This window comes from Staurois parvus, unplaced genomic scaffold (genome assembly GCF_062004578.1).
Source record: "Staurois parvus isolate SC_StPar_1 unplaced genomic scaffold, SC_StPar_1.0 ptg000175l, whole genome shotgun sequence".
Lineage (NCBI taxonomy): Eukaryota > Metazoa > Chordata > Amphibia > Anura > Ranidae > Staurois > Staurois parvus.
Genome location: NW_028317971.1, coordinates 330,015 through 352,836, shown reverse-complemented (window position 1 = coordinate 352,836; position 22,822 = coordinate 330,015). Strand labels below are relative to the sequence as shown.

General features: G+C 44.3%; 1 protein-coding gene across 1 annotated transcript in view; it reads left to right on the top strand.

Moving 5' to 3' along the window:
• The window catches only part of LOC149462366 (store-operated calcium entry regulator STIMATE-like), a 134,535-nt gene extending 128,487 nt beyond the window's left edge, over positions 1-6,048 (top strand). The window contains exon 8 of the mRNA XM_089676861.1: positions 3,096-6,048. Within this exon, the coding sequence (XP_089532987.1) occupies positions 3,096-3,134 (39 nt within the window). The 3' untranslated portion in view covers positions 3,135-6,048. The remainder of the gene's footprint in view (positions 1-3,095) is intronic.
• The last annotated feature ends 16,774 nt before the right edge of the window (positions 6,049-22,822 follow it).

The following is a 22,822-nucleotide window of genomic DNA, read 5'->3' as shown; positions in this document are numbered from 1 at the left end:
GGCTTCTACAAATGGATAATGATCCTAAACACACCTCAAAATCTATGGGGGATTACATCAAGAGGCGTAAACTGAAGGTATTGCCATGGCCTTCACAATCTCCTGACCTCAACATAATTGAAAATCTATGGATAGACCTTAAAAGAGCAGTGCGTGACAGACAGCCCAGAAATCTCAAAGAACTGGAAGACTTTTGTAAGGAAGAATGGGCAAAGATACCTCAAACAAGAAATGAAAGACTCTTGGCTGGCTACAAAAAGCGTTTACAAGCTGTGATACTTACCAAAGGGGGCAGTACAAGATATTAACTCTGCAGGGTGCCCAAACTTTTGCAGACGCCATTTTTTTGTTTTCTGTTATTTTGAAAGTGTAAATGATGGAAATAAAATCTAACTTTTGTTGACATATTATAAGAATGTCTAATCTGTAATTTGATGCCTTTTGGAGATTTTTCCATCTTTCCTTGGCTTCTTTATGCATATTAATACAAATTTTTAGCTGGGGTGCCCAAACGTTCGATCCCCACTGTATATATATTTTTTACTTGCTGTGTACGTAAGAATAAATATACCCAACTGCAGTTATCTTTCTACATTCTGATAAAACTCTGCATATCTATCTGTGACGGTTAAGGCCATATATGATTCTTTTTCTTTCGTTTAACCAATGGTTTCAGCGAAAAAAAAGAGCGGATTCCCCCATTCACTTTTAAATGAGCCCTCTCCTGCTTTGTCGGTTATATCCAGTGGCACTGATCTTTGGGGAAAAACATGAGAAGCTGGTTGTAAACCGATTAATAGATTGCCTTGTGTATAACCAACTAACTATACATTGATTGAAATTCAGCCAGTCCCTGCTGAAGTGGCCGAATTTTGATCCATGTATGGCTGGCTTAAGTGAAACCTCCTTTGTTTGCTTCTTAACCGGCGTCCCAATATCCCTAGATTAAAAAAATGTGGAAATATTCTGCTGGGTGTACTGGCTGTCCCCTAGAATGGCCCCAGTGTTAGTGTGAACATAGCAAGGTCAGTACACTGTAAGCTTTTTCAGATGCAGGAATGTGGATTTAGGAAGTATACCAGTGTATAATGTATTAGTGGTATATAAATAGTACAATTCACAAGCCAAATATAGTGTTTTCAGGGTGCAGTTTTTAAACAATTACTAAGAAAAAAAAAGATAAGCTAGTTCTTTCAATGAAAGTCTTTGCTATTGTAAGCAAAAAGTGGCATTTTTCTAATCTTTTGATGTAACTTTTCCCTTTGTATTCCAAGACATGCAAAGTTCTGTACAAAATACCATATCAGCATAGCCCTTCGGAAGTTTCAAGTTCTGTAACTGACATTTTCTCTTATCATAGAACTTTTCTCATTCGTTTAACAATGACTCTTCTGATGTTCAGTGTTTGCCTGTCAGTTGCCATGGTTACATAATTTCAGGGTGCGCTATCTCCCAGTGTACTGGAACTGTCCATGTCTTTCTGTTTTCATCTGCATTGCATAATGATCTCATCTTTCCATAAATCACACCCAGCTGCCATTGGGATGGTTGCTATTCAGGCTTCACAGATGTATTATCAACGTTCTGTAACCTATAACTGAAATTGATTAAATGCCGATTTGTTAAAATGAACCTAACCTAAAAAAATAAATATAGTGTATCCAATTGCTCCATCCTACAATTATAAAGAGCTCTGCAAGTAAACATATTTGTATCATAGTAGGAACAACATCAAGTACTGTACTAGTAGTACTATTAGTTGTATTTATGCCTGTATTTATTGTTGTCTGTGATATAATTTGTAAGCCATAGAACATCCCAGGGCTTTATTCCATTAAAAATTACTGAACAACACAGTCATAGTAAGGGGGCTGCATGATGCAAAATGTAGTATGCATTCTGCCCGTCTGGTTCTTCTGTCCCATTCTTTCCTGGTCACGGGTTTTAATATGAGTATCAGTCCTTGTATATGTAGCACTACTCCCATAGGAACTGCAGGAATACTGTCCAGGTCCTCCCCAGTTACTTTGACCCCACACCCAGGCACTTAGGCTTATTCACGTTTCTCCAATAACCAGTCTAGGGGTGTTGATTTTATTTTTGTAGAACTTGCATAGGGATGAGGGAGATGACAGGAATTTTCCAAAAATAAGGACGATGGACACTTGAGGGCTTTTCTAAACTTCAGGGCAAGCTGTATCAGAGTCTGTGCTGGAATCAAACCGTGGACTTCAGCTTTAAGGCAGTAGTAAAAGTAGTAGCAGTAACTTCTTTAGGGCCACAGAGCAGTGTCCCTTTTAAAAGTAGGCCAGGTGGACAAAGCTCTTTGGAACACCACCCAGTGTTTCCCTTTCTCGACCTGCAGTTGAGTTCCTAGCACCAGAGGGGGTTAAACAGCACTCAGTCTCTAAGATCCTTTAGGGATGTCTGTACTCGCTAAACCCAAGAGCAGCTGGATGCCTTTCTCCATGATGCCAGACCGGATCTTCAGTAGACAGCCACTCAGTCAGCATAGCAGAACCCAGATCTTGGCATTCAGGCCCCCAGCTCACCCACCCGAGGCCCCATGGCAGTAGCTGCCTATGAGGGCAACGTGCCCTCTCCCAGGCTGGATCAGTCCTGGACAGGAAAGAACCAGAGCCCTGTGTGCTCATTGAATATATACAGTTACCCAGCATGCCTTAGAGCCCCTCTCTCTGGGATAGGCTGAAACTGTATCAATATTCATGGTGCCATCTGCATAACTCCACACCTATCATCCAGAAACCTCAAAAGTTTTCTGGATACAGAGGAAGCTAGGCAGACTGGCAGCAGCTGAGCACACAGAGCAGACCTAACTAAATGATCACAGCTCACCAAGTACAGTGAGCTAACTATACTTTTTTCCTAACAAATATTTACAGCCACTCTGACTACAGAATGAAAGTTAAATGTACCTATCAAAAACACAACTAATTCTATCTATCTAACCCTAGCACCTACCTAGGAGGGTTCTACACAAATATTATTTTATGGTAATTACTAACCTCATTTTTAAACATATTTGTCTTTATTAAAGCTGCCTGACATAATATATTCCTGGTTTTGTTTTTCAGACTTTACTTGGTCCTTCACTTGTCCGTTTATACTGTTAACCTGGCCCTTGATATACAATGTTACCAAAGACTGCTATACCTCCAGGCTGTTATGCTGCGATGATGGCTTCTGGAAGTACATTTCTTGTGGCGTATTGTTACAGCTGAGACACTTGATACACATGGTTCTTCCTGCATTATGGAGCAGCTTTAACCTTTACTTCTCCTAATGTACACTAAACAGACATAGTGCTGAATATACTATGCTATTATTAAGTGCTATGGCCTCAGAAAACCTCTTACTATTCAATCATTGAATAGAATATGAAACATCTACAGTATGTGGCTTACTGGGGCAAGGCCATTTTCAAAACGCAGTCTATTTTAGGCCAAAACTAACATTTTTTTCGTTTTGGTAAGAGAAGGCAGTGGCTAGAACCTGTGTCAGGATTATATTGCTGGTTTTTCCCACCAAGGGGTTTTACCTTGTCTCCTGGTCCTGGTGACCATTATTATGGAGGTAAAAGGTGCTGGAAAATCCAAAATGTTACAGTTGTCACAAAAACATTATTCCAGTGGCAACATTCTAAGAGGGGATTTCCCCTCACTTCTTGTCATATTACTTGGGACAAGAAAAGAAGGGAAAGCTCCCCAGTAAGTCAGTCAGCAATAAAATCTTGACGGTAATTTTAACCCTTCCCCTCTGTATTCAAAAACCTGTAAAAAATATTTGGCTAGCAAATCACTTTAGCTTGCTGAGTTTGGCATTATATTTTATAAATCTATTTTGTTGTTTATTGTGGTCATTTGTCTCCCAAGGTACATTGCAATGAATCATTATTCTGTCTTCATACCTTCTATTATTACCACTAAATGATAGTAAAATCCTGTTTCTTGTAACATATCTAAAGTTTGCTAATAAGATAATGTAATATATGCATATTAATAAGACTATGTTGGTACTCTTTTAGAGTCGTTGCATTTTGTTTAAATGATTATGTAAAAAAAAAAATATACAGAAAATGTTTAATATTTTTCTTTACAGAAATTAGGAGTTGTCACTACAGGCATCTATCCTTATTTTTCTTTTTTAATGGTTTACTGTTCGTTAAAAAAAAAACCTAATTGTTACAAGCATTTGAGTACTACTATATGATTGATATGCAGGTTGTAAAACTATAAATTATTGGCTATAATTTTGTTGAATGCTTCAATGTAAACATATATAGTATAATATGATAAATATTCAATGTAATCATTGGAAAAATGCTTAAATATACACATAAACAAGTGAATGAGACAGAGGAGTAATGTACTCCTACCCCTCTCTGCTGTTTTCAGAGGGGCCATCTGGAGTTTCAATCAGAAACCTCCTTCATCTACACACCATATGGTTTGACCACTAACTTTTTTAAGGCAAAATCGTGACAAGTAGTTTCAGTCAGCAAGAGAGCGAGGGTGTGACGGTAACCCATGGGGGTGATTTACCAAAGTAGAGCATGTTCACTTTGCAAAGTTAATTTTTATCATCTTGGTTTAAAAGGTGAAAAGTCATTTTGCAATGAAGTCATGTGCGAAGAAAAGGAAAAAAAATTTGTATGAACCGAAGTGAATGATTAAAGTTAGACTAGCTTGACCTCATTCAGTAAGCTAAATAAAAATTCAGTTTGCAAATTGAACCACTTAAGGTCAGGTTCACACTATGTGTTCCAGCTGTGGGAATCGCATCTATACCCACAACTGATTCGCGCTTCTCTTACGAGACCCGCGAGGCTGCCATTCATTCTTAAGGGCACTCCCACGCATTTCAGCCCACAGCACGATCGCAGGTGCGGGAACCGCAAGTAAACCGCATGGTCAAAAAGACCTTGCGGTTTCCCTGCGGATGCATTTTGAAAAATGTGCATGCAAATGAATGGGCTGCCATACCCGAGCAAACGCAGGCCGCAGGGCCCGCACTAGTATGGACCAGGCCTAAGTCAGTACAAGCTATTATTCAATTATGTACAGGCAAAAATTCATTTTCATTTTTCTGGCACATGACCAAGTATTCTTTGCAATGAGAATTTTCACTTCATTTCTCATCAGCTACTAAGCAAAGTGAAAATTCATTTTGAAAAGTGAACATGCACCTCTGTTACCTGCTGTGGTTTCTGATGAGAAATCCTTTAGTGTTCTGTGAATCTAGGGTCATGGGGGCACTGTGCATTAACCCTTTTACTGCCAAAAATCTAACTTCTGTGTTAATGGCATGTAAACTGTAACAGCTGTGGGTTTGTTTACTTTTTGAAAGCCGGCTGCTGGACATAATATAGAAGGAATCTGGTGGCTATACAATGGCTTCAATAGTGCTTTTGAATGTGCCCCCCTCCCCCACCCAGACACGCTGACCTCTTTCCCCAGGCTCTGCTTCTGGAAGCCTGGAATCAAAAGAACACACTTCAGGATGGCAAACAGGGAGATGTGGGAACATCCGTACCTCCATCTGTCCAGTGAGGTATGAACCCGGAAGTGCTCAGCTGTTTCTAGTTAGGAGAGCTGGATGAAGGAGTGATCAAGGATGCACAGTCCTCATTCAGAGTTGCGCAAGTGCAGGGGAGGCATCAGGGGTCCATTAAGAGTACCTGTCATGGAAAAAGTGCTATAAAATGTATACGTATGTTGAATATCGCTGAGTATGCCAAAATGAGATGAATAATTCTAGGCCCATCTGGGATGTACAACTCTAAGCTGATGACCAGTAAAGGTTTTTAAAGCCTCACCTTGAGACAATTTTGGGTATTGTAATTTGTTTCCGTGTTCCAGGCACGTGCAGTTTTGGTATCTTATTTACTCAGCTGTTTCATATTTTGTATTTTACAAAATATTTATTGTGTTTGTGTGCACTAAAATTGATTTGAATGTATTTTTTACTGAAAATATAGATTTGATAAACCATTGTGCTAATGCCATGTAAAATAAAATATTGCAACTACTGTGTTTTTATTCTATGGATCCTCTGCTTTCAGCAAATATATCATGTTTTGGGGATTTAAGTGCATTTTCTTTAAAAAAATTAAAAAAAAGGTGAATTTTATCACGTGTGCGAAAAAGAAAAAAAAAATTGGCCTTGGCAGAAAAAAATGTTATTTATTTGCAAAATATAAATTAATTTAAAAACAAATGTAAATCAAATTGAGGCAAGACCAATATAGTCTTCCTTAACGCTCGGTTCACACCATTGCGGGCCATGCGGCTCATGTTTCCTCGGACATTTGAATGGGCTGCTGTGCCTGTGTTTCTGGATAAAAAATGTGCATACATTTTATTGAAAACGCAGCTGCAGGGAAACTGCATGGTCCATGCAGTTTCCCTGCGGTTGGCTCACCCCGCCTGGGGGTTCCATTCAGAATCCATCGCAGCATGATTTGGCTTCAGGTGGTTGTGGATGCGGGAACAGGTGCGATACCCACGACCAGCCCGGAAATGTGAACCTTAACGTGTTCTGTCAATATGATTTATATGTAATGATTTTGCAGAATTATATTTTTTATATTTACTTTTATCTCATTGTGGGGTTTGCTTCTTTTGAGATGCAATTTACATTCTGCAACTCTACCCATTGCTGCACAGCTGCAAGTCCTTAGATTTTGGTTCTTTTTTTTTTTTATCATCAGAGTATACATAGCACTCTATGGTGCCTCACTGGGTTAACTGATCTTGCAACCCGTAGTGATCTGCAGGATCAGCTTCAGCGGTTTGCAGCCTGTAAGGGGTTAACTGTGGCAGCTCTGTGCCAAAGTCGGAGATCAGCTTTTTCGGCCTGAAACCGCCACATGCGCAGTTGCTTCAGGGGATACATATCTTGACGGGATACTCATTTTACCACTACACTGACACTGCTCCTTCCTCTCTGGAGGGGTGACGCCACGTGTTACCGCACCAGGTAACACCAACCCTAGGGACACCTCTGCTATGTACCTATTTGGGTAATTTCTGCTAACTTTCTGTCATGACCGGAAATGGTAAGTCTATCCAACACATTTTGTATTAGCGTGGAGAAGTGTTCTATTCTGACTTTACATTCCTTATATAGTGACAACCACACCCCTATTCCTTGTCAGTGTCAGAGAGGCAGGAAATAAGGTAAAAATCTGACCACAAAATAAAATCCTGACACAAATATATAATATTGTATATTATATTTTCAAATTTCTGCTCTAAAAAGAAAAAGCAAACACAGTTCCATAGTTAGCTTTGCAGTTCATTTACTAAAGGCAAATAGACTGCACAAATATAGTTGCACTCATTTTTCCCAAAGCTTAGTGAATGCAGTGAAGCTTCACAGTATAAAGAATACTCAATCAGGTGTAAGGAAAATATTTTTTAAAAAAGCATTTCTGCTTGCACATGATTGGGTAATGGAGGTCAGCAGAGCTTCCCCTCATTTACTAAGTTCTGAAGCAACTGCACTTGCGGAATGCAGTCTATTTGCCTTTAGTAAATCAACCCCACTGCTTATTTATGGACCAAATTGTACAGAGCTGCCCTTGGAATGAAGGGGTTACATCTCCACAATGTACTCAGCACCTTGTCCTTCATGTAGGATTTCTCCTCCTAAGATTGATTTTGTAAATACATTGGGATGATAAATAAAGGAAAATATTCAGCTTTTTATGTACATTTTTACAAATTGATTTATAGGAAAACATCTGTACAACAAATCACTATTTTCTATTTTTTCTCTTTAGCAAAACTATACTGCAATGTCCAAACCTTTTTTTGGAATGTTAAGCTGGTCATAGATGGGTAGAATTATGAACAAAAATTCTTAGGAAAAAAATGTTCTAAGAAAGTTTGTTCATTTTTCTAATCATAAGTCCTCATGCACACTGGACATTTTTACAGCTGCTGTTTTTGGCTTTTGATGTTTTTTTCTACAGCCAGTAAACTCCCCAGCATGTTATCCTATGTGTCCATGTACACGTAGTCAACATTTTTTGGCAGGGATGTTTTTGGCTGGAAAAAAAACCCAGAACTAGTGGGTTTTTAGCGTTTGTGAGCTGTAAAAACGCTGTAATGTGGCAAAATGTGGTAATGCCAGCTTTTTGGACATTATTTTACTAAAAAAAACACTCTATAAAATGCTGCTAAACGTGAATACAAAATTGCTAAAAACCGCTAAAACACTCATGTTTTTAATGTGACTTTACATAGCTAACGTTACCAGCGTTATTAAAAAGTCCAGTGTGCATGGAGCCTTATAGGGTCAAATTAACATCTGTTTTTGACTGCGGAGCCAAGAAAATTTGAAGGAGCAGAATTGAAAAATTTTCTTGAAAAAAATTTCTAACAGTAAATGTGGTGGTGTTCCCCTGTATTCCCTCCTGATTCTTAGTGGTCTTAGAAATCGAAAATACTGGTTCCGGCCATATCCTTATTGTCTGCTGGAATTGTCAAATGCTTTATCAACCATTTATACAATGGTGAACCATTATTGTTTCTTTATTACCTCCTTTGTAACTGTATTTGTTGAACATTTCAATAAAAATAATTTGAATATAACTGTGGTGTTCGTTTGGTAGAGTCCACTCATTCCAAAATCAAATGTTAAAGCAAACAAAATCTTTCAAACGACATTCAGATGTTCTGAGAGTTTTTGAATAAAATGATCTTAAGACTCTTCCAAAGAAATTTTGTTCAAATATCTATCCATCTATGGCCAGCTTAAGTTTGCATGATGGTAAAATTCCATTTATTACAAAAAAATGGCTTGTTAAATTTCTCTGCTTTGGCATATCAAAATCCACGGCATTTAAACCGTTTACTGTTACAGTTTGATATGCAAGGCTTTCTCTATCATTTGCTTGTCTGTTGAAGAATTTAATAAAAAGAAAAATTGAGGTAAAGACAGACTGCCTTAATCATTCTCCCTGGTTCAATGAACCAGAGGCACTTGGCACAAATCTAGTTGCATTTTTATCTTTCATTCATTTTTTAAATCATAGGCCTTTCTAAACACTCAATTGTTCCTTTATAGGGAAGTTAAAGGGCAGCTCCACACTAATCAGCTCAGCAGAGCTAAAGAAACATAGTAAAGAAAAATGAGCATTGTGCTATGAGCCCCTGACCCTCATAAAAAAAAAAAAAAAACAACTCAAGGCAGACATTGAGTTAGGAATATATACAGTATGTATTTTATATACTGTATATGAAATACTGTATATTGTACCTATAAACCTAAAGTCTCCCAGCATTCACACACACCCTCTCCTCTGATACAGTTTAGACTAAAAGCTACCTTCATTCTTATCCAGTTAGTAGGTATAACGTCTCTTCCGATATAGTAACGGTTTATGTCCAAAACTTTTTTTTGTAGATTTCCAAACCATTTATACCCCTTGGGACTTGACAACTTACTGGTCTCATATACATTGACACCTAGAAAAGCTAATAGGTTTGATAAATTGGTAAAACACCCTTATAAATTGAGAAGTCCTGGAGAGATTCCTTAACCACTTGCCCTCCAGAAGATTTACCCCCCTTCGTGACTGGGCCTTTTTTATGCTATTCGGCACGGCACTATTTCAACTGGTAATTGCACGGTCATGCAATGCTGTACCCAAACTAAATTTATGTCCTTTTTTCACACAAATAGAGCTTTCTTTCAGTGATATTTGATCACCTGTGCGCTTTTTATTTTTGCGCTATAAACAAAAAAAAGTTTGGAAAACACAATATTTTTTAATTTCGGCTTTAAGAACTATAAAGTAACCTCAAAGTTAGTCATAAATTTAGGGCAAAATATATTCTGCTACTGTATGTTTTTTGGTTAAAAAATCCCAATAAGTGTACTGACAACTGCGTGGTCAATACAATGCTGTACATAAATTAAATTTATGTCCTTTTTTCACACAAATAGAGCTTTCATTTGGTGGCATTTGATCACCTCTGTTTTTGTTTTTTTTTTTTACAAATAAAATTGAAAATTTTGAAAAAAATATTTTCTTCTGTCATAAAAAATATCAAAAAACTCAAATTTCATCATAAATTTAGGCCAAAATGTATTTTGCTACATGTCTTTGGTAAAATAAAATCCCAATAACTGCATATTAATTGGGTTGTGTGAAAGTTTTAGCATCTACAAACTATGGTATAGATAATGGAATTTACACAGCTTTTACTTTCTGACTGCCTATCACATTTCTTGAGGTGCTAATATACCAGGACAGTACAAACACCCCCAAATGATCCCTTTTTGGACAGTAGACACTTACTCTAAGCTATCTGCGGAGAAGCATGTTGAGTCCATGGAAGATTTATTTTTTGGAATATGACAAAAACATTTTTTTTTTAAACATTTACAAAGTTGTCACTTAAATGATATATTGCTAACATAAGCCATGGGTATATGTGGAATTACACCCCAAAATACATTCTGCTACTTCTACCGAGTATGGGGATACCATATGTTTGAGACTTTTTGGGAGCCTAGCCACATGACCACTTTGAAAGTCTGAAGGTACATAACTTCCTCATATATTCCTTATATTTGTGTATATGTTGACCAGTCCTCACCTCCAGCTGCACCCAGTTTACGACTAGCCTGTTCCCAATGAAACATCCCCCACTATTCATGTGATCCTTATCAGCATCTAATTGGGGTGGAGTTAAATGCTCATTTGAGCATCTCCCTATAAATTTAGATCAGCTCATGGGGGAGATCATTGATGGGGAGCACAGTCTCTGATGGGGGTGCTGCTTCTGATTGAGTGCTGCGCTGAACGAGTGCGAAGCAGTTAAACACAGCAGTTGAACTACAGCAGGAGAACTGAAGCAGCAGGAAGACACAACAACAACAGCAAGAAACTCTACTGCATGCTGGACAGACTGCAAGCAAACACCCTGGGAAACATCTCTTACATGCCTGAGTCCCACTCCGTGTACCTTTTATATAATACGCCCCCTCTTCTCCTTATCATATTACTATCCTCTGTTCCCAAATCTCATTTCTTTACCCCTCTGCTGCACCCCAAAACTTGTACATCTCCCCCTCATTGCTATCATCTCCCTACTATTGCTCTCATCACCTCCCCAAAATGCCTCTTCCACTCCTCCTCATTTTCCTCTCCTCCGTTCCCAAAATCCATTCACTATATCCCTCTGCTCCTCCCAAACAATTGTATATTGTGTCCTCATTGCTTCCTTCGCCCCTCTACGTCACCCACCACCTCCTCCTATTACTCCACTCTCCCACTGACCCGAACACCTCCACTAGTAGTTTCTCACACTCCTGCACATCCCGCTCCCATGCCACCTTTCTCACCCTTCTCCTCCTCCTAACCGCGGGGGACATCTCCCCGAATCCAGGCCCTCCACCACCTCCCTCACCAGCACAACACCCTCCCACCTCCACATCCTGCCGCAACCCCCGCAACTTAGTATCTGTCCACCTGCTCCCTAATATCTACCCCCCGTTTTCATGTGCACCCCTGAACGCCCGATCGGTGTGCAACAAGCTTACCGCCATCCACGACCTCTTTGTTTCCCGCTCCCTCAACCTCCTAGCGATCACAGAAACCTGGATCCAGCCCACTGACCCTACCTCCCCTGCTGCACTCTCCTACGGAGGTCTCACCTGGACCCACTCACCCAGGCCTAACGGTCGTAAAGATGGTGGGGTTGGTCTGCTCCTGTCACCGCAGAGCACGTTCCGAGTCCTCCCAAACCCTCCCTCCCTATCCTTCTCCTTTGAGGCCCACTGCGTCCGACTATTCTCCCCAACCCCCCTGAAGATTGCTGTGATATACTGGCCTCCTGGATCCATACCCGGCCTCCTGGATCCATACCCCGCTTCCTGGATGACTTTTCCTCCTGGCTACCGTTCTTCCTCTCCTCTGAGCTACCCACCATCATCCTTGGGGATTTCAACATCCCTGTCAACCTCGACAACCTGGACACATCCCATCTCCTCCACTTAACCTCCACCATACAATCCACCACCAACTCCAACGGTAATATCCTTGATCTTGTCTTCTCCAACCGCTGCACTCCCCACAACCTCACTAACACCCCCTTCCCTCTCTCTGACCACAACCTGATCACCTTCTCTATCTCCTCATCCTCCAACGCCTACTCCTCCAAATGTCACACTATTACCAGTTGTAACCTCCGCAACCTTAACCCTGCCCCCCTCCACTCTGCAGCTGATCAACTCCATGACAGCATCCTCCCCCTGTCCTGCCCTGACTTGGCTATGACTGCCTACAACAACGCGCTGTCAACAGCCCTTGACTCACTAGTGCCTTTATCCACACGCAACATCAGACCCCTGTTACAGATCCGCCAGGTGGCACCTCTGGCAGCCCACTAGACGGAATCACCCGGAGCGTGGGGTCTAAGTCCCGGTCTGCGTTTTCACCAGGGCCCCTGATGGTGGGGATGGACTTGGAGCAGAACCAGGACCAGGTCACGACCTCCGAGCAATACCACCCGTGGCAGAGGGAGCCTCTGGGGATAGGAGTAGGACAGAGTAGAGCCAGATGTGAGGAGGCCGGCAGGACCTGACAGGATAAACCGGCGGTTGTCACCGTGGGAAATGGCGTGGTACCGAGACAGTAGGCAGAGAGTGGTCAGGTCGCATGCAGGGTCAGTTACCGGAGTCAGTCCGCAGAAAGGTCAACAAGCCGGGGGTCGGGACAGGAGAAGGCAGCGTAGTCAGGGACAATCCGGGTCAATCACAGGAGAAGGCAGCGTAGTCAGATAATCCGGGTCAGGGCAGGAACAGGCAGAACGTCAAACAATCCGGGTCACAATCTCAGGGAACACAGGTATCAGATCAGACCTTGCGGCGATTTGTGACAGTGCAGGGCATCTTTAAATATCGCGCCCTGTACTGTCATTGGCCGCCCAGGACGCGCCCCCGGGCTGTCATTGGTCGCCCGAGGCGCGCCCGCGGCTCCTACTGCGCATGCGCGGCCTCCTGTCAGCCGCGGCCCGCCGGTATCTGGTGCCTGTGTCCCGGCGTGAGCCGCCGCTATTGCGCATGCGCCGGGGACGGAGCCGCGGCGGACCCTGACAACCCCGACCGCTCCAGCCCTGGAAGACTGATCACACCAAAACCCTCAAACGACACAGTCGTGCCCTGGAGCGACTATGGCGCAAAACCAAATCCCAACAAGCCTTCACCTGCTACAAATCTGCCTTCCACACCTACACCTCCTCCCTCCATGCAGCCAAACAAGCCTACATCCTGACCCTCATCAAGACCCTCTCCTCCAATCCTGGCCGACTCTTCTCCACCTTCAACTCTCTACTCTCTCCACCTCCACCTCCACCCAGCACCTCACTCACCGCCCTTGAGATTGCCAATCACTTCAAAAACAAGATTGACACAATTCGCAAGGACATCGCCGCAACTCACACGCCCTCTCAACCCGTCCCTTCTCACACAGCTACCCCCTCTCCCTCGACATAACCCGCAGGGACTTCGCTGCTCAAACTCCCTCCAACCCCGTTCCCCCTCACTCAGCTACTCCCTCATCACCCCTCTCCCACGGCCCCACCACTGCTCTGACCTCCACTTCCACCCCACCCTACATTCCTCATACTGAAGCTCCCCCAACACTCCACACCTGTGACCTTACTACCATCGAGGAAGTCTACAAGATCCTCTCTGATGCCTGCCTCACCACCTGCCCTCTCGACCCTATCCCCTCACAACTCCTACGACCTCCCTCCCCCTCCATCCTACACTCCCTCACCCACATCTTCAATCTCTCCCTCTCCTCAGGCATTTTCCCCTCCCCTCTGAAACATGCACACATCACCCCCATACTTAAAAAGCCCTCCCTGAACCCCAATGACCCGAACAACCTCAGACCCATCTCCCTGCTCCCATTTACATCTAAACTCCTCTAGCGCCTCGTCTACACCCGCCTATGCTCTCACCTTAACGACAACCACCTCCTTGATCCCCTACAGTCCGGCTTCTGTCCCCTACACTCCACCGAAACCGCCTTACTCAAACTCTCCAACGACCTGCTAACCGCCAAAGCTAATGGCCACCATTCAGTGCTCCTACTCCATAACCTCTCTGCGGCCTTCGACACAGTCGACCACCCCCTCCTCCTCAAAAAACTACACTCCTTCGGCCTCAGAGATTCTGCTCTCATCCTATCTGTCACAACGCTCTTTCAGCGTTACCTATAATGCTACCACCTCCCCCTCACTGCCCCTCTCTGTTGGGATCCCTCAAGGCTCTGTCCTTGGGCCCCTTCTCTTCTCCATCTACACCTCCTCCCTTGGCCAACTCATACACTCTCACGGCTTTAACTACCACCTCTATGCCGACGACACACAAATCTATCTCTCAACCGCCCACCTCACCCCCTCAGTCTCCGCCCGAATCACACACCTACTGAGCAACATATCAGACTGGATGTCGCTCCACTTCCTTAAACTGAACCTCTCCAAAACTGAGTTTCTTGTCTTCCCCCCAGCCCGGACACCACCCCCCATTGACTTCTCCATCACAGCCAACAACGCCACCATCAAACCCGCCCCGCAGGCCAGAGTACTTGGTGTCATTCTGGACTCCAACCTATCCTTCCAGCCCCAAGTCCAATCTTTAACTCATGCAGACTCCACCCCAGCAACATTGCTAAAATACGCACGTTCCTAACCCCAGAAACCACTAAACAGCTCATCCACTCCCTCATCATATCACGACTCGACTACTGCAACTCCCTCCTTACTGGCCTGCCTCACCGCTGTCTATCCCCGCTTCAGTCGATCCTGAATACGGCTGCCAGACTCATTCACCTTTCCAACCGCTCCGTTTCCGCCACCCCCCTCTGCCAATCCCTCCACTGGCTTCCGATTACGCAACGGATCAAATTCAAAATCCTAACGCTGACATACAAAGCCGTCCACCACACTGCCCCGAACTACATCACTGACCTAATATCCAAGTACCGCCCAGCACGCACACTCCGCTCCTCACAAGACCTCCTTCTCTCTAGTTCCCTGGTCTCCTCCTCCCATGCCCGCCTCCAGGACTTCTCCAGGGTGTCACCCATCCTCTAGAACTCCGTGCCCCAACCCATCAGATTATCACCTACTCTCCTCTCCTTTAGGCGCACCCTGAAAACCCATCTCTTCAGGGAAGCCTACCCCACCCCCTGCTAACTTGCTGACCTCCTCCACTCTTCCGACCACTCCATCCCCCACAGCTATCTCCTCCTGTGCCACCATCCCCTCCCTCCTAGATTGTAAGCTCGAAAGAGCAGGGCCCTCGAACCCCTCGTGTTTTGCATTGTATTGGTATTGTTCTGTCACATGTTCTGTCCTTCTTTGTAATGTACAGCGCTGAGTGAACTATTGGCGCTTTATAAATACTGTATAATAATAATAATAATAATTTCGCTTCCTCACTACCTATCACAGTTTCGGAGGCCCTGAAATGCCAGAATAGCACCAAACCCCCCCAAATGACCCCTTTTTGGAAAGTAGACACGCCAAGTAATTTAAAAAGAGGTATGAGGAGTATTTTGCAGATCTAATTTTTTCTCACACGGTTTTGAAATATAAAAAAAGAAAAGAAAAAGCAAAGTTGCACTTACGGTAACGCCTTTTCCAGGAGTCTTTCAGAACAGCACCTTGAGAGACCTCGGCTCCTCCCCACCTGAGGAAACACCTCCACCCAAAATAAAATGCCTGCCTCTCCCCTCATGACCTCAGTTCACGCTTAAGCACCTCCGGTCACCTGGGGAGACACAACATAAGACACAAAAAAAAACAATAAAACGTATCTCATGAAAATCATGTAACAGAGGGTGGGTAACCGGTGCTGTCCTGAAAGACTCCTGGAAAAGGCGTTACTGTAAGAGTAGCTTTGCTTTTTCCCCTCTTCTTCTTTCAGGACAGCACCTTGAGAGGATAAGCGAGCACTCACCCCTAGGGAGGGACCACTGCTTGCAGAACCCTACGTCCGAAGGCTGGCTCCTGCACCGAGACCAGGTCGAGTCTGTAATGTCTGACAAAGGTGCCGTAACTGGACCAAGTCGCAGCTCTACAGATCTGCCCCGGGGAAGCACCGGCCCGCTCAGCTTGTGTGGCCGCCATGGCACGAGTAGAATGTACCATGATGACCTCCAGGCCCTCGGCTAGATATGCCTGTCCGATTGCTAGTCAGCCACCTAGCTAATGTGCATCTGGAATCTTTCTGGCCCTCCTTACGCCCAAAAAAGAAACAAAAAACAAATCCGACTACCAAAACTCTTTAGTCTTTTCTAAATAAAGGAGAACACATCTTCTCACATCCAGCGTATGAAACCTTACCTCCTGGTCACACGAAGGATTAGAACAAAAAGAAGGCAAAATAATATCCTGACCTCTATGAAAACTCGAGGCCACCTTGGGTACAAAAGTCAGATCTGTCCTAAATGTAACCCTATCTGTAAATACCTGAAAAAAGGGGCTCTAATTGACAGAGCTGCTAGTTCACTCACTCTTCTTGCAGTAGTACAAGTACTACAAGGAAGACCATCTTGAGAATCAGGGACCTTAGGGAGCTCGAATTCAGAGGTTCAAACGGGGATCCCGTCAGTACATTAAGCACCATTGTCAGATCCAATTTGGCAAATGGTCTATCCCCTGTCGGTCTTTGTCTGGTCAAAGACCTAAAAAATCTAGCTACTAGTACCTCCTTGGCTAACGGGGGCTCCAAGAAATCACTTAGAGCCGATACTTGCCTCTTAAGTGTACTGACAGCCAAACCCTTGTCAGCCTCTGCCTGCAAAAACTCCAGGACCGACACCAAGCTATAAATGTCCACCGAGGCCTGGGTATACCATCTATTAAAGCATTTTCAGATCTTCAGATAGATCGCCTGGGTCTCTTTCTTCCTACTATCCAGGAGCGTGGCAACTATCCTACCTGAGAGCCCTTTGGCTAACAAGAGCTGTTCCTCAGAAACCAAGCCGACCGATTCCATCTGTCTACCCTGGGACACAGGACCGGGCCCTGAGATAGCAGTTTCTTCTGATCCTGATCTGCTGACTTCTCCTGCTCTGACCCCTGGCTTGCCTGACCATTCTTCTGCCTGCTCCTGCACTTTTGATCTCCAGTTGCCAAACCCGGACCGTGACCCGTTTATTCCTCTGCCTGCCAATTGTACCGACCTGCTCCGCTGTTACTGACCCGGCCTGTCTGACCTCGCTTACTCTACCTCCTCACATCAGACTCTCACCTGCTGCGTACCACCGACAGGTGCCTCTGCCACAGCTGGTTGCACCCAGGGGTCGTGACCTGGTCTCAGCTTGCTCCAAGTCCATCCCCACCATCAGGGGCTCTGGTGAACAAGCAGGTCAGAACTTAGATTCTGCGCCCTGGGGAATTCTGGTCTGCAGAATGCTAGAGGCTACCACCGGCTGGTCCCTAACAGTCTAATTTGGGGCTCTTATTCCACAACTCAGATGAGTCTTCGTGTCAGGGCAGGAGCTGAGGAACGGACAGGCAGGCCTAATAACAATGTAACGCACTGGCTGACGACAACCACCACCCACAGACCAAAGTCCCTAAGGGCGCGGAGTCTAAGTCCCAGGCAGCCCTTCACCAGGGCCCCTGATGGTGGGGATGGACTTGACGCAGCCAGGAACCAGGTCGCGGCCCCCGAGACACCTCAGTTGCGGTAATGGCCACCGCCAATGGCATGTAGCTGGTGGAAAAGACAATAGAGTAGTCAGGCAGGCCAGGTCGACAACAACGGGACAAAACGGTACAGGACAGCAGACGAGAATCACAGGTCACGAGCCGGGTTCAGCAAAGGAGGGTCAAATCAAAGGAGAACACAAAGAATAGTCGAGTCACAAGCCGAGTCAGATTCCAGGAGATTCACGAGAGTCAGAACAAAGTTATAGCAACACAAAGACACAAGACACAAGTGCAAAGGGCATGTGCGGACCATAGGCTTATATGTAATCAGCCACACCCCTCTGGGGGATGGACGTCAGAGACCTGAAGGCATAAAAGATTCGCACCATGCTCAGCAGAAATCCAAGATGGATGCCAGCACATAGAGTAACATAACCTCTGGGAAAAGGTAGGACCTTGACACTTCGTCACATGGGAACCTACGTTTGAGGGATTTGGCAAAGAAAGGCTTCCTTTCTGGGTCCTGCCATTCCATTTTAATAGTCTCCACCAACACCTCATGGACGGGAAAAACCCTATGTTTCTGCTCTTCCATGTCCTGATACATTTGGTCATGTAACGTCAGAGGCTTCTTATCCTCTTTAATGTCCAGTGTGGCATAAATTGCTCCCAGCAAGTCATCAACCTCCTCCAGGGACAACTTATATCTAGAGGGGCCTCTAGGTTCATCTGAGGGGCCCTCCCCATCTGAATCCTCTTCCGAATTTGAGCCCAGGGATGGATCGCCCTCATCCGCTTCACACCCCTGGCCTCCCGTCCCTCTGCTAGTAGAAGGGACCACCTCAGTGTGCTAGAGGGGAAGGGGTGCGGTACGTGCCTGGGGAAAGGCCAAGTTCTCAACCAGAGACTCTCTAAGCAACATAACCAGATCCACCTGTGAAGGAATCTCCTCCCTAACCAGCCCCTCGATACAGGACCCACACAGCACCTTCTTCCAAGAGTTCCTGAGGGTCACTTTGCATGAAGGGCACTTCCGCTTAGACCCCTGGTGTGTCTTGGGCTTCTCACGGGCTTTCACCTGCATAACGAGGAGACCCAGGGGACCTATTACCTTTAGGGAACGCCTCTGACCTCCTGCCCCCCCCCTTTTTCCCCTGGCAGGGAGGTAGGGAGTGGAGCTACAGCCCTGGGCCCCCCCCCCCTCCTGCCCTGACACCTCTGGCCACCAGAGGGCTGGGAACACCCCTTGGAGCTTGGTCTCCCATAATCCGGCCTGGCCCCTCTCCAATGCCAGCAAAGCGGGACTCCCCCCTCTGGACACCGGACACGAGGGCACCCGGCTCACCAACACCCCCTTCGGTGGGGGCCGGGCCGCAGCCTGACAGGTAAGCTCAGCCCCCCCTGTCTCCTACAGAGGGGGCCCGCCTGTCACTGCACAACCGTGGAGGGTAGAAACCAGCTCTCTGACCCATACCAACACAGCTGCACCTCTCTCTCTCTTCACTAGGTCTTCCCGATCCCCTGACCGCACCTGGACAGGCCTCCATAGCGTGTCTCCCCACCTGAGGTAACACCAGAAACTGAGGTCTTGAGGGGAGAGGTAGGTGTTTTATTTTGGGTGGAGGTGTTTCCTCAGGTGGGGAGGAGCTGAGGTCTCTCAAGGTGCTGTCCTGAAAGACGAAGAGAGGAAAATGTTTTTGTTTTCTTTCTTCATTTTCCAGAAACTTGTGGCAACAAATGAGATCTGCAAAATACTCAACATGCTTCTTATCAAATTCCTTGGGGTTTCTACTTTCCAAAAAGGGGTCATTTGGGGGGGGGGTGCTATCCTGGCATTTCAGGGCCTCCAAAACTGTGATAGGTAGTCAGGAAGTGTAATGAGGAAATAAAGCCCTTTAAAAGCCTGAAGGTGCTTATTGGATTTTGGAGTCCTGTACTTGGCTAGACTGCTAAAAAGTCTCTCACATGTGGTATCCCCATACTTGGGAGAAGTAGCAGAATGTATTTTGGGGAGTAATTCCACATATGCCCATGGCATGTGTGAGCAATAAATCATTTAATTGACAAGTCATTTTCCAAAAACTGGTGGAGAAAAATAAGTTCTTCTATTGACTCAACATGCCTCTCAGCAAATGGTTTGGGGTCTTAACTTTCCAAAAAGGGGTCATTTTGGGGGGTTGGGGCATTTTATGCCCAGCATTAGAAGTTTATGCCACACATCACTCAATCTTCTAACCACCTGAAGGCCAAGCCTTTTCTGACACTTTTTGTTCACATGAAAAAAATCAGTATTTTTTGCTCTGAAATTACTTTGAACTCCCATTAATTATATATTTTTTAAAGCAGACACCCTATTTAAATCTAAATATATGCAATTTTTTATGCCACATAGTACTCGCGCAGTGTTGTTTCAAATGCAATTTTTAAAAAAAATACAATTTTTTTTACTTTTAATGCACAAAAACATAAGATATTGGCCAGTTATTTGGTAAAATATAAAAGATGATGGTATGCTGAGTAAATAGATACCAAACATGACATGCTTTAAAACTATGCATGCCCCGTGCAATGGCAACAAACTGCATACATTTTTAATATCCATAGACAACACTTTAAAAGCCTTTACAAGCTACTATTTTAGGTTTATTGAGGAGTTCTTACGCTAGAATTACTGACCTTAATCTGATGTTCGTGGTGATACCTCACATGTGTGGTGCAACCGCTGTTTACATACTGGCATGGGGTCAACGCTCACGCACAGAGAGGCGAGGGTGCTTTTCTAAAAAAATTTTTTAGTTATTTTTATTTTTTTTATTATTTTTATTTTAATTATTTTATGTCCCTTTTCAATTTTTTTTTATCACTTTTAATGCAATCACAGGGAATGCAAATATCCCCAATAACTTCAGTGGGCATTGTCATATATTCTTTTTTTTTTTTAAATCTGGGTCTATCCGACTCTAAATATGTCCTCTGCCCGTACATTATCTAATCTCACCAAGATCGGTGTGATCAGATGCTTTCCCAAAGTACAAATGATGCTGTTTATACCCTTGGAAACTGAAGTGATGAAATGCTTGTAGCTTCCGATTTCTTAGACTATAGAGATGATTGGCACCGTTCCGTTCTCTAATCAGCTCTATGCTCAGCTGGCAGAAACTCCGGCTGTATTCTCTAGTTCCCCCGTTGGCACGGGACTGCCCGAGAAGATTGTGGAAGGCAGCGGGGAAGGGGGGGGGCATCTTCTCCCGCTGCTTGTAAAAGCAATCCTGCAGCTAATTAGCAATCCTGCAGCTGCAAGCATCATCCTGGTATAACCACTCAACGTCCAGTGATGTACCAGTATGTCGCTGGTTCTTGTTGGGTGTATATGCTATGTTCTTTTTTTTTTTTTTTTTTTTATGCAGCCTGTGGGCTGAATGAAAAAAAAAGAAGAAATCTCTGCCAGAAAAATTGTGTGGTATGCCCATCATTAAAATATACCTCCCCACATCCACCCACTTCTAATGGTGGGCACACATGAAATGTGCCAACAAATATTATAAAATATATATACCGAAGCATAGGGGCCATCCACCCACTGGCCAACCCAGGTTCCCCATGCTTCGGCATATATACTCTTTTTTTAACTGCAGAAGAAAAATCTTATCCAACAGCACTGCACCCTGTTGCTGTCAGAATAAACATATTGGTGCTGCAGCTGAATGACATTCCTGCAAAGAAAACAGCAATGGTTAACAATAAAACAGTAACTCAATAAAACTGTAAAATTGTAACAGTAGAACAGTAAACACAATGACAACAACAAGAGTTGGTTCTGGCCAGCTCAGTGGGTTGCTTCAAATAAGGCCTGGATTCTTTCTTGGATACACAGAATATAACTGGATACTAACATTTATAGGTACAGTTGATCCAGGGAATATCCAATTGCCTCTCAGGGATCAGGAAGGAATTTTTTTCACAGCAGGAGCAAATTGGATCATGCTTTGCTGGGTTTTTTTTCTTTCCTCTGGATCAACTGTGGGTAAAGGACTATAACTTTTTTTTTTTTTATGGTTGAACTGGATGGACTTTTGTCTCTTTTCAGCCAGACTAACTATGAGGCCCGGTGATTGACACCCGCAATCGGTGGCGCGGGTAGGGCGGTTGCGCGCGCCCCCTACCCGCAATGCAAAATCAGGTATATATACATGATTTTGTGCAGCGGTGCTGCCCTGCCACAGCATAAGTACTGTGGCTGGTCGGCAAGTGGTTAAATTTGCTGTTTTCACCTGAATTACGGGTTGAGCAGTGAATGAGGGAAGTACGGGTGCTGCAGAATTTGTGGGCTGCCAATCAGAATTTGCAAGCACATCTGGAAGGATACTAGGGGCTCTACGGGCCTGTGTGTGAATTCTTGGTGGCTGCAGGACACTACTTGTGCTCTCCACCACACCACCTTGTACTGCGCTTATGGGACTCACCACATCACCAAGTGATACTGTAGTGCTGGTATGTGAAAGACTACTAGGCCGCTGCTGCTTAACGCTAGTGCTAGCAGTGAATGAGGCTGATCCTGCTAACACTGCATTTTTGGGGATACTTTACTAAGCAGGCACTAGTATAGTTCGGTTCATGATCAATATCTTGATCCGTACAAACACTATACTAGTAATGATGGTGATTAGCGACCTATAGTGTGAGTGCGATAGTGTGCGGGCAATCTAACGCTAGCTGACCCTGGCTGGGAGGGGCACTTACTGACCCTGGCATTATCTGATGTCGCTAGTGGCAGGAATACAGTGCTCATTGAAAAATTCTATATATTGACACTGTACTAATGGATCAAAGGGTTAATAGGGGCGATCAAAGGGTTAAATGTGCTAATCTTACATGTGTGTGTTTAAAATTTAGTGCTTTTATTTCAGTGCTGTGTTCTTTCTTCTTTCCTGACTGGGTGGACAGTGGGGGGTGCAGGGACATTCACACCCCAAAATAGGAAGCGACAGAAGCAGGTAAGCGATTGGCAAGTAGTTAAAAAAAAACCCTTAAAATTTTTTTTTTTAATTCTCAATACAGTATTTTTTATTTCATTTTTTATTTTTTAATACTTTTATCAGAATAGTACAATGTTA